Genomic DNA, 12,917 nt, shown 5'->3' on the forward strand with positions numbered 1-12,917 from the left:
TCCCTTTTGGGCATCTTGATCCTTTCACAACCCAAGCCCCCTTAGTCAATATGGGCTAGCTGAGAGCCTAAGTTGAAGCCAAACATCTAAAGTGAACTGTCTATCCATCCATATCCCAAGTCCTGATTCCCGATTAGTTGATGATCACTCATTATACATTTTGTCTCCTGAGTACTGTACTCCCATGATGAAAGATTCGTTTGGGTTTTGGTAACTGAGTGATAATTTATGTGGACTAATGGTTTCATATGTAAGATAAAAAGCTAGGTTGAGCCACATGGAGCCATGGAGTGGAGATGGCAAGAACCACTGGGGTGTAAGGCTCAACAAGTGAAGGTTGAAGATGATGGATGGAGATGAAAGCAAAGCCAGAAAAAGGTATACGATAGGTTTTTTTATTTCACTGGCCATAGGTAATTAGAGAAGTTGAATGACCGGGCTTAAGATACATAGATATACTATAAAGTTGAGAAGTTCATTGCAAATACAGTTATCTAGTGTCACCATGTCATGCTAGGGGCTGTTCCTAGCCTATTTAACATGAAGCCGTAAGCTGAGAAGGCATCACGTTACACCAAACTTCACAACGGTAACCGCTAAATACAAAACCATGGTATGCGTCCATCATTCTTGTATTTTTGCAATATACACACGATCGCTGCGCCAGCGGAATGAGGAAAATCCGTCCCTGGCCTGCAAAAAGAAACAGGGACGAATAGATCACAAATTTTATAGAAAAAAAGTATGTGCACGCCTAAAGGGTCGTACCATACAGTGCTGCACTAGTGTGAATTCACCATAAATCAGATTCATTACCAGTTGCAATTTAACATGCTCATTTTTTTAAATAAGGAACCTGATCCATTTAGAATGTAAATGCACAAGACAGAGATGTGAAGCATGACGAATTGATGCGACAAAAAGCGTTGCACTGACAGAGCGGGCAGCCACCACTGCAGACGCCCTCTTTGCCGAGTGCTGGGGGCACTCGGCAAAGCCAGCCAAGCACTCGGCAAAGGCTTTGCCGAGTGCCGCACTCGGCAAAGGTCTCTCGGCAAAGATTTTATCGGCAAAAATTTCTTTGCCGAGTGCCAAAAATCAATACTCGGCAAAGTCTTTGCCGAGTGTCAAGCCCGCACGGCAAAAAAATAACTACCGTCAACATTTGACGCCGGCTTTACTGAGTGCCTAGGGACTGGCACTCGGCAAAATTTGAATTTTTGCCGAGAGCCAGGGCTCAGCACTCGGCAAAGAAACCATTTTTTTAAAAAAAATCTTTTTAAAAATAGTCTTTGCCGAGTGGTACCACTGGCACTCGGCAAAATTGACCTCTTTGCCGAGTGCCAGGCTGTGGCACTCGGCAAAACTGGGGAAGTGGCTATTTTTGCAGCATTTTTTTCTAGCTTTGCCGAGTGCCACACCCCTGGCACTCGGCAAAGACTTCTTTGCCCAGTGTTGGCACTCGGCAAAGCTGGGAAATTTGCTATTTTTTTGTTTGTTGCTTTCCTTCGAAAGCAAACACGCAAAACTCATATATAATACATGAGACAACACACAGGCATTTAGCATCACACAAAACGCATACATAATCCATCACATACATCCATAATACATCACAAGCACATCCAACATCTATCACAAGCACATCCTCCTGCATAATCCATCACACGCACATCCAATGTGCAAATCCATGACAACATCTAAGAAGTCTTCATCCAACACAAGTCCTAGATCAAGAAAAGTCAATGAAACATGAAGGGGCACCACCTACTGCCACTGATCCCAATGGGAGCCTGAAGGGGCACCTCCGTGCGGTGGTGGACCTGTCCAGCCAGGGTGTGTGTGCTGAGGCGAAGGAGTCGGGTTCGAACCCGACGACCGTTGCTGCACAAAGGAGAATTGAATTCATTAGTATCTACACAAGCTAAAGGACTTGATCAACCATATATATATACTCACCGGAGTGCCTAGAGCCAGAGGAGTAGGAGGCACAACTAGAGCGAGCAGCGACTGGGGCACCCCCACACCCGGGAGAGCGGTGCCGAGGCTCGACATGAATGAGAACATGTCCTGCATCCTCTGTGCCTCGGCCACCCTCTAGTCCCTCAGGACCAACCACTCGGCCCTCTCGGCCTCCCTCTAGGCCCTCTCCCTCTCCCTCTCGACCCTCTCGGCCTCCCTCTCGGCCTCCATCCTCTCCACAGTGGCCTGCAATATTCAATCACCAAAGTTTAAACAATGCAAATGCAAGGTACATGTGTAAAAGTAATGAACGGCGAATGAAATAGAACTAACCTGGAGTGCCGCCATCTGCTGCAGTGTGCTCGCCTGCCGAGGTCGAATGGGGACGGAGGAGCTCATGCTATGTGCTCGGATCTGGGCGAGGTTGGGCACAGAGGTCGAGTCGACCATGTTGGAGGCCATCCAGTACCGGCCGTGCTGCTTCCCTCCTCTGAGCCTCATCACGAGGTCGATATCAAGGGGCTAGGTGGCGGGGTCGAAGTCCTCCCCATGCCGCTCGCGGGCCGCCGAGGCGTAGTCGGTGAGCTTGCTGTGGACGCTCATGTTGCTGTACGCCTCGGGCCCGTCCTCCGGGTTGTAGACGGTGTCCGGGGCTGTCGCCTTGCCCTTGTGTGCCATGGCGTACACCATGAACTCGTTGCATTCCTGGCCATCATGCGACTGGGACTGCGAGGAAAACACAAAGACGATTAGAAGTAATGAGAATTGAGCGTTAGAACAAATAAATAAATAAGTGCGTAGCGTGTACCCAGGCCTGAGCGTACGAACTGAGGGGCCGGTTGCCTTGGTGGTGCGCCGGCCCACCCATCTGCAGGCGGCACTCCCGACAGAGGGCGTGCCTCTCCCTCCACTCATCGGAGACCCACTTGTCCACGATGGCCGCCCAACAGTCTCTGTGGGTGGCGCACCAAGAAGGACACATCTACATGCCATCAAGTATTAGAAATGTTAGAATATAAAATGAAGGCTACCTATTCTTCATGGAATGAGTCAGTAACAATGTTTTATAACTTACTGTGGGGTACTACTCCCTGGTGAGTGTCATGGTCCTGGCCTCGCTCTTCCCTGGGTACCGACCAAGGACGTCGCATGAGTGGTTGATGCGGCACTACAGCCTCGCCTCGTAGTACAGGTCCGTGACTCAGCCCCTGCATGCCCTGTCCTACACCTTCGTCACCCAGGTGGGGTCATGCCCCTCCTCCAACGTGAAGAAGTCCTGCATACAGACATCATGTGTCCTTTCATTATTTCAAGAATGTCTAATGAATTCATAGTATTGAGCAATGTAGTGTGATGTAGACTCACCCAGAACTCACGCCTGATCCGCTCCTGTACGGTGCCGTACACGGCGTCCACGGCAGAGTTGAAGTGGTCCCACGTCCAAGGAGGCGACTCAACCTGGGCGTGGGTGACCAAACCAGGGTAGTGCAGGCGGATCAGGCCGCCGATGATCCCATTGCACTGCCGATGATCGCCCTCGGACACAAGTTCCTAGTTCCTACAGGAGTCAGTAAGAAGAATTGTTAGTCCGCAGTTCGGTTTTCAGCATATGAACAAGAAGAGATGCAAAATGAACGGATACTTACTTGTCGCCCTTGGGACAAATCACCGGCCTCCTCTGAAACGGGATCGGCCGTGCTAGGAGCTGCGAGGACCCGCGCAAGTACGGTACCGATGAGGTGCTCGAAGTGGAACCCCCCGCCACCCCCCAGATGAAGTGTCACCCCCCGCCACCCCCCTAGAGGAAGTGTCACCCCCTCCTGTCTGGGGGGCCAGCTGCTGGTCCTCGTCGTCAGTGGTCGTCGTCCGGTCCTCCTCGGGCCGGGGGACGACAGACGACTGCACCGCCCTCCTCGGACAGCCACGGGGGCGGCGGGCCGGACAGCTCCTCGCCTCCGCCTCCGCCTCCTGAGTCGTCCTCGCGTAGAGCGAGTTGCAGGTCCGGGTCCGCCTTCCGCCCGGCATTTTGTCGAGTGCCTGCAAATACAAAGAGTAAACCAGTTAGCACAATATAGACAAATATAGAGATGCAAAATGAACGAAACATAACTAGAAAATAATAATAATATAGTATTACATGAATTAGAAATAATCTTTAGGATCGGTAGCGGCCGGATCATAAGTGTCGTCATCACTATCAATATTGTCTAACATTTCCGCCTCATCTCCATCGTTGTCATCAATGGCAACGCCAAACCGTAATCGCTCAAGCAGTGCTAAGTCTTTGGCATTTTGCACCTCTTCTCCATCGTCCTCATCTCCATCGTCCTCATCAATGTCATTATCTACTTCCATGCCCATCAGCGAAAACATGTCTATGTCAAACGTGCCATCTAGCCCCTCGGGTTGATAGAACTCCCCTGTATATGTGTTTGGGTCAAAGTTGTAATCCTCATCGTTTGGGACAGGCACTTTGCCATGTGGTGATACCAACTGCGCAAGGTACCAACCCTCAAGAGTGGGATCTTTTTGGCACGCCCATGGAAGATAATAAACTTGCGTGGCCTATTGAGCCACAATATAGACATCGTCTCCTTGATAGAGGGAATCTTGTCGAATTTCAACTTGTCCAATCTCAGGGGCTCTTCTCGTGACATTGGGATCGAACCAATAGCATTTGAATACGACTGGCTTATGACCTCCGCGAAGCTCAAAGTTGAGCTTGTATATTTCTTCGACTATGCCGTAGTAGTCGCGGTCATCGATGCCGGGCGTACAAACTCCAGTATTTGTGGTTTTTCGATTGGGCCGACTGAGCTCGTGGCTTCTTGTGTGGAAGCGATAGCCATTCACATCATATACGGTGAATGACTTGACCCTATAGGGGAAGCCTTTGACAACCTATTTCAACTCTTCATCCATTTCCACATCCGTGCGTGCCTGTAAGGTGAGGGCGGATAGATCATTACTCGCTCGTAGGAGCAAAGTGGGATGTCACAGATGGAACGATGTAAATTGGATGGTACCTTCTTTTTGAACCATGAAATGAAATCGGGCACACCATCTTTGAGAAGACTATCTTGTTCTTGAGGGGAAGGATCCCTATTTCCTGTCCAGTATGTATTCAGAAATTCCCTAAAAAAGCAAGAGACAAGGGGGTTGGATAGATAGACGATAGTGGCGGCGTATGTAACAAGCTCATTGAGAACTTACTACACATAAGGGTTCACTTCATCAAGGTTCAACAACACATACAACATGATAGTGCGCCACTCATCATTCCGCAAGGTCTTGGTGCTCGAAGCGCTTGCCCTGCCAAGTTGACCTTTGAAAAGGCTGAGATTTGATGACCTCTCGTCGGTGTTGTAACAAGGGATTGGATTGTGCACGCTAGGAAGGCTATCCTTATAGTATGATGTTGTGAAGTTTGACACCTCCTCAAGAATGAATGCCTCTGCCATGGATGCCTCAATTCTGGCTTTATTTCTACACTTTTTCCGAAGAACATTTAGACATCTCTCGATTGGATAGCACCAATGGGCTTGCACGAGCCCCCCCATTCGTGCCTTGTGAGGTAGGTGCAAAATCAGATGCTGCATTGAGAGGAAGAAGCCGGGTGGGAAGATCTTCTCCATCTTATAGAGCAACACAGGTGCCACTTTCTCTAAGTCATCAATCTCGGCCCGAGATAGCTCCTTGGCACAAAGCTGGCGGAAGAAATAGCTCAACTCTGCCAGGACGCGCCACACATGCTCGGGGACGAAACCTCTGGTCATCGCTAGAAGGAGCCGCTCAATCCATATGTGGAAGTCATGACTCTTCATCCCTAACACTCGGCAAGTGGACACGTTCACTCCCCTCCTCAAATTCGCTGCATACCCATCAGGGAACATTAACGACTGAACCCACTGACATACTTCCCTCCTTTGGTCCTTCTTCAAAACGAAATCGACCGAAGTCCTTTTCCATTTCTTCCCAGGCGCGGGAGTCTTCATCACTTGCTTTGGTCTATCGCACAGTGCTGCCAGGTCCACTCTTGCCTTAACATTGTCCTTTGACTTTTCTGTGTCCATGAGTGTTCCCCAAAGCGCCTCAGCGATATTCTTCTCTATGTGCATTAAATCAATGTTGTGTGGAAGAAGAAGATCGTTGAAATAGGGAAGCCTAGTCAAGCCCGATTTATGAGTCCACATGTGGTACTGACCATATCCATCAAAACGACCTTTCTCTTTATCAACTTTGAGAGCCTCTATCTCAGCGTGGATCTCGGCAGCGGTCATCATCTGAGGTGCAGGATCTGTGACTTCAACACCTTTCATGAAGTTCTTGATGTCTCGTCTGAATGGATGGTCAAGGGGGAGGAACTGACGATGTTGGTTGAACGAAGAAAACTTGCCACCACTCTTCAGCCAAGTGAACCTCACACCTGCCTTGCATATTGGGCATGGGAACTTCCCGTGAACACACCACCCGCAGAATAGGCCATACGCCAGGAAGTCATGCAGGGAGTAGTGGTACCACACATGCATTGTGAAGTTTCTCTTTGTAGCTCGGTCGTATGTCAGTACCCCTTTTCCCAAGCATCGATCAAATCATCGAACACAGGCTCCATGAACATACCCATATTATTCCCCGGATGTCCAGGAATTATCAGCGACAAAAATACGTTCTTGGGTTGAAAGATGACACTGGGGGAGATTTAGGGGTATCACGAACATAGGCCAACAAGTGTATGGGGCCATGGACAATCCATACAGGTTGAACCCATCTATTGCCAACGCTACACGTACATTACGAGCCTCCTCAGCTTTAACATGATGTATGCCATCGAAATGGGTCCAGGCATCACCATCCGATGGGTGTACCATCTTGTCTAGATTGTACCTTTTGTCATTTTTATGCCATGTCATCTGTTTCGCGGACTCCTCTGTCATGTACCGTAGGACCTTCGTAGGGATACTCAGCTGTTCCTTCTTGCCATCACTAGTGTCGACCTCCAGGTACCTAGAGGATTTGCACTTTGGACAGTGCGTTGCTCCCTCGTGATCTTTCCTAAAAAGGACGCATCCATTCGGACAAGCATGGATCTGCTCATACGGCATCTTAAGTGCACAAAGAAGTTTCTGTGACTCGTACAAGTTCTTCGACAGGATGTGATCCTCCGGAAGTAGGGATCCAAAAACTGCCAACATACCATCGAAGTTGTCCCGACTCATGCTAAACTGCGACTTCAACCCCATGATGCGTCCAATTGCATCCAACTGCGATACCGTTGTCTTTTCGTGCAAGGGCTTCTGCGCTGAAGACAGCATATCATAGAACACCTTTGCGCTTTCCTCTAGCTTCTCCTCCAATCCTTCACCAAACCGTGCCTGCTGAATGTCATCCATCCAGTCTGCTACCCCGCCATCTCCATCATAATCCTCGAGACGCTGTCTCACCACCTCCTCTCTAATATGATCGGCTTCACCATGATGGATCCAGCGGGTATAGTTTGCCATGAATCCATACTTGATAAGATCTTCCCCCATGAGCCTCTTAATTTTTCTTTTCTTGTTGCCACATCTGCTGCACGGACACGGCATCCGGGCTGACCCTTTAGCAGCCTCGCCAAATGCATGCTCCAGGAAAGCATTGGTCTTGGTCATCCATTCTAGGGTCATACTTGCGTGGCCCGTATACATCCACTCACGGTTATCCATCCTCTGGCACATGCATATGTAAGCGAGTAATAAAAACTGTAGGTAAATCCACAAGGCGTTCCTACTATACATCTAATAGGTGAAGGATAGGTCCTAATCCCACCCGAGGATGCGTAGATGAGGTTGGCTTCCATGGTCCGCTCCTATCCAAGACAGAATTTCGGCAGCACCTCCCCGCTGTTCTCCCGATACACGTCCTGGCAGGGAGATTGTGTATCAGGAGAACAACGAGGAGGTGGTGCCGAAACTCTGTCTCGGACAGGAGCGGGCCACGGAAACCAACCCATCTCCGCATCCACGGGCTGTCCAAAAAACATGGACAATCCGAAACAGGTACAGAATTTGGTATGCAAAGATATACATACCAACGACCGTATCTCTTTCGGACGGGAGACGCCTAACTGGGGTTACACGAGATACAAGTATGGAAGATGGGTTATACCTAGGGTGTCGGTGAGGTCAGGCTAGTGGGGCGGTGGCGAGTCGCTGCAGTGGCGAGGCGACGCGGTGCAGGCAGAACCGCAACACCGACGAAGACGATCGGGGTCACCGAGTGCCTCCCAACGGTCCTCGTCCTGCAAAGAAAAGGCAAATGGTTAGACTCCATTGAAAATTTCGGCAACACCTCCCCTGCACGGAGAGGTTCCCAAAACTTGCAGAAAACATTAGCACGAAGGCCAACAATCACATGTATACCAAACATAGGCACGAAGGCCATCAACCACATACATACAACAATAACTACTACTAACACTAAAACTATGAACAATAACTACAACTACTACTGTCACTACGACTTACTAACTAATATTAACACTACTAATTAACTACTACTACTAACACTACTACTTACTAACTAATACTAACATTAGGGCATACCTTGCCAGCGAGAATGCGAAGACCGAGGGCCGGCGACGACAACGGGGACGACTGCTATGGCGTGAGGGTCAACGAACCGAGGCGGCACCTTTCTTCTCCTCTCTTCTCCTCTTCTCCCCTTCTCCTTCTCTCCTCCCCTCCTCCTCTCTTCTCCCCTGCCTCCTTCTCCTCCCTTCTCCTTCCTCTCCTCCTCCTCCCTTCTCTTTTTCTTCTTCTTCCTCCTCCCCTTCTCCTTCCTCCTTTCCTTCCTCCTCTTCCTCCTATCTCCTCCTCCTTCCTACTGCGGGCGCGCGGGCGCGGCGGGCGCGGGGCCAAGGTTCGTGGGCGCGCGGGCCGGGAGCCGGGCGCGCGGGGAGCCAGCGGCGGCGGCGCGGCGGCTCCGGCGGTGGCGGCGCAGCGGCTACGGCACGGCGGCGGGACAGGCGCACGCGCGTGTGTGCGCGTGTGTGGTGTGTGCGTGGTGTGTGTGCGTGTGTCCGTTTTTTTATATTTCAAACCTCTTTGCCAAGTGCCAGATCCGGGGCACTCGGCAAAGAAAGTATTTTGCCGAGTGCCCCCGATCTGGCACTCGGCGAAATAAAAAATTAAAAAAAAATCCTGTCCTGGCTTTGCCGAGTGCCTAGGGCTAGCACTCGGCAAAATATTCACTTTGCCGAGTGTCAAGCCTTGGCACTCGGTAAAATATTGTTTTTGTTTTTTGCCACCAACTTTTTTTCTTAGATTTGTATTTGTACCATGAACAACATGTTTAAATTTGGCACAATTTCATTACTGTTTGCTATATTTCTTCACTTTATTTCGTTTTCTTGCAATTTTCCGGAAAATGTAGGTTTGAACTGCAGGTGCATCGAATAATAGTTTTGATCCATTCCAAAAATGTTATTCTTGTTTGTTAGTGTCACTTTATGCTAAATCTAGGAACTGTCTCCAAATTTCGATCAACGTGCTCACGGGACAACGTCGCGAACTTGCGTGCGAGTGGTTATTTAATTCTATAAAATTCAAACGAATCCCGAAAATCATGAAACTTGACGAGATGTCGTGATATCACATGCATATGCGGTGGTAAAAATTTGAAAACATTTGGAGGACGTCATCACGTATGGTGTTCACAAACCAGGACATCATCACATGACGTCATCACGTATGGTGTTCATAAACCAGGACATCATCACATGATATCATGTGATGATGTCCTGGTTTGTGAACACCATACGTGGTGACGTCCTCCAAACATTTTCAAATTTTTACCACTGCATATGCATGTGATATCACGACATCTCGCCAAGTTTCATGATTTTCGGGATTCGTTTGAATTTTATAGAATTAAATAATCACTTGCACGCAAGTTTGCGATGTTGCCCCGTGAGCACGTTGATCGAAATTTGGAGACAGTTCCTAGATTTAGCATAAAATGACACTAACAAACAAGAATAACATTTTTGGAATGGATCAAAACTATTATTCGATGCACCTGCAGTTCAAACCTACATTTTCCAGAAAATTGCAAGAAAACGAAATAAAGTGAAGAAATATAGCAAACAGCAATGAAATTGTGCCAAATTTGAACATGTTGTTCATGGTACAAATACAAATCTAAGAAAAAAAGTTGGTGGCAAAAAACAAAAAAAAAATTTTGCCGAGTGCCAAGGTTTGGCACTCGGCAAAGTGAATATTTTGCCGAGTGCTAACCCTAGGCACTCGGCAAAGCCAATATTTTGCCGAGTGCCAAACAGAAGGCACTCGTCAAAGAGGACAGCGTTGGGTACCGTTATCCCCAGGCGCCTCTTTGCCGAGTGCCCAACTTTGCCGAGTGTCTGGCACTGGGCAAAGTTTGGCTTTGCCGAGTGCCTTATTTTGCCGAGTGCCAGACACTCGGCAAAGCCCTATTTGCCGAGTGCCAAGTTTCGTCGAGTGCGGTACTCGGCAAAGGTGGCCTTTGCCGAGTGCCTGATATTTGGCACTCGGCAAAGATTTGAGCACTGGGCAAAGTCCCGGTTTTCTGTAGTGAGCGTCAGCCGATGAGTCCGGACAAACAAACCGGCTGCTCAACAATTCAGCCGAGTGTGCCCATCAACGATTCGCCATATTCATGCGCGACGGCTACAAAATCATATTCATGCGACGGCTACAAAATGGTATGGCATCAACGACAGAACCAGCCAACCAAAAGTTGCGTGTGGGGGGCATCGGTGCATCATGCTCCAGCCCTCCTGCAGTCCAGCAGCGAATTCATATTGACAAATGACACCCCTACTATAGTTACTACCTGTAACTTTCTCGTGTGCATGAGCTTTGCCAGCAAAGGCACCCATCATCTCCAAAGATACAAGAGCCACTGCCTCTCTCCAAAGCACAAATAAGGAACATAAACAACACCTTTTGGAAAGTACCTAACTTTTCAGCCAATGATACCGATTACCAAATACAGATAGCATCATACTCCAAGAACGCACCCAAAGAAACTTATATTCGTTAATTAATTAGAAACGAGTTCCTCTCAAAAGCTGAAAAGCTTGGTTTCTCCTTCTTGATATATAAATGAACCGTTAAATAGTACTACCTCCGTTCCCAAATAGAATGATGCTCTACTTATTTGTCCTAAGCCAGATTATTTTAGGTTTGACTAATAGTATGTTTATATAAAATACTTTTAACATTTATGACACCACATAGGTACACCATCGTGATGAATCTAATAACACTTAATTAGTTACTTAAATATTGATATTCTTTTGTATACACTTAGTCAAATCTAAGATAGTTTGATTTAGAACAAAACTATAGTATCATTCTTTTTGGGATGGAGTACGATCCAAGAATAGCTCAAGCTCAAACGATGACATACAACTGAGGCCAACTTAATTCCATGATGAACCATCTGAGAACCGTAAATACCAAGTACAGAAGTAGCTACGAGATACTGTAGACCACAAACCAACTGCACGAAATAGGATTACACCGGTGCGAAAGTAGTTTGCAGAACTTGACTAAGCTTCACAAGTCGCAACCAAACAAAGCAAAATCAGGGTCACAACTTTGCTTTACTAAAAAAATATCATAGTTGGATTGCAACTGGCCCTAAATCAACTGAGCAAATAAAGGTAAAATAAGGTGTATTAAACAATGCCTCAAAAAAGAAGATTCATTCAACAAAGTCATTGAAAACATATATTGAACTATATTCAATTTGGTTTGTGAGTTGTCACCTAGGTGCTGAGGCGTACCCTAGACGCCACAGGATGCCACAGCACCTCAAGAACCAGGATGGCAACTACAGCAGTAGAGTCTCACGTAATCTGCATAACTAGGGGCGTGTTTGGCTCCCGCCACACATGCACGTCACCACAGCTGCAGCCACGCCGCGAGTGCGGCGGACAAATCGTCCGACACACATTTGGCAAGCTGAGGCATCAAAAATGAACTGGAGGCTGTGGCGGCTGCCAAACCTTCGGCAAGTTGCGGCATGGGTGTTTGGCCGGCATGCCACACTTGCGGCGCGCTGTGGACGCGAGCCAAACGCCCTACTTCCCTTACTAAGCATATAAGGTTAATCTAATATAATAGCATAGCTCTATTGCAGCAATGTACTAAATGCAAACATGGCTTCGTCATACAGATTGTCTTCTGATCCACAAAGAAACCCTTGCATAAAAAGGCAGGTGGAAGAACACTCTACCATAATAAAGAAATGTCGATTCTAGAGCAAAGCAAAGCATGCACATTCTAGAACATGCTGACTGATTACAAATCACAGAGGGGGAGAGGTTTTCATACAGCACAATATAGATGACCCTTATATTGACTAAACTGTTGACAATGTAAAGTTGGTGAGAGCTACATATGCCATTCTACTCACAAAGGACAGATTATTTAGGTTGCATTATGTTGAGATGTCATGGAGGTCAAGTTAATAGACCAGAAAGGCAGAAAGTGAGGTTGTTCCAGATATATGTATGTAAATTCTTGTCTTATTTAGGCCATGTAGTTTAATGTCTTGCTGTAAATCTTCTATTCAGAAAAATAATGGCAGTTGCCCTAGTCCCTTTATATTGCATAAATGTAAGCAGTGAGAACTGTTCAATATCCAGACAATAAGAAGAGTAGGAGCTCACGGCAACAGAGACTGTCCCTAGAAATATTTTCAGTAACGCCTACCTTCCTGAGCAGGAAAAAGGATGAGCTAAACTGATTACTCCATAAGTAGATGGCACAATTAGGAAGGTGCTCATCTTTGAAACAGAAAAATGAAGCTGCTTTTGATATAGAGAAGGAACCGACACAAGCATGATCGACCCCATTATGCTAGACCACCACAAGATATCATGCAATACAACTATCACCATGCTGTGTGCAATCAGTACAAACAACCCT

At 47.5% G+C, this 12,917-nt stretch overlaps 2 protein-coding genes and 1 long non-coding RNA gene across 3 annotated transcripts; all 3 read right to left on the bottom strand.

Moving 5' to 3' along the window:
• Window positions 1-1,631: 1,631 nt before the first annotated feature.
• On the bottom strand, window positions 1,632-3,707 carry LOC136546767 (uncharacterized). The gene is made up of 7 exons (XM_066538738.1): window positions 3,609-3,707; window positions 3,328-3,520; window positions 3,038-3,238; window positions 2,771-2,944; window positions 2,296-2,688; window positions 1,960-2,208; window positions 1,632-1,884 (listed from the first exon to the last, which is right to left on the bottom strand). The coding sequence occupies exons 4-5, from the start codon at window positions 2,942-2,944 to the stop codon at window positions 2,485-2,487; spliced, it is 378 nt and encodes a 125-aa protein (XP_066394835.1). The 5' UTR covers window positions 3,038-3,238; window positions 3,328-3,520; window positions 3,609-3,707; the 3' UTR covers window positions 1,632-1,884; window positions 1,960-2,208; window positions 2,296-2,484.
• Window positions 3,708-3,812: 105 nt separating this feature from the next.
• Window positions 3,813-8,646, bottom strand: LOC136546768 (uncharacterized). Its single transcript, XR_010781426.1, has 3 exons — window positions 8,544-8,646; window positions 8,107-8,239; window positions 3,813-3,999 (listed from the first exon to the last, which is right to left on the bottom strand). It is a non-coding gene; the product is annotated as an uncharacterized lncRNA (long non-coding RNA).
• On the bottom strand, window positions 6,951-7,664 carry LOC136547621 (uncharacterized; the record flags this gene model as incomplete). The annotated part of the gene is made up of 1 exon (XM_066539574.1): window positions 6,951-7,664. A coding segment is annotated over exon 1 (714 nt), but the record flags the coding sequence as incomplete, so codon positions are not given.
• Window positions 8,647-12,917: the final 4,271 nt, after the last annotated feature.

The sequence above is a fragment of the Miscanthus floridulus genome, chromosome 3 (assembly GCF_019320115.1).
Source record: "Miscanthus floridulus cultivar M001 chromosome 3, ASM1932011v1, whole genome shotgun sequence".
Classification (NCBI taxonomy): Eukaryota; Viridiplantae; Streptophyta; class Magnoliopsida; order Poales; family Poaceae; genus Miscanthus; species Miscanthus floridulus.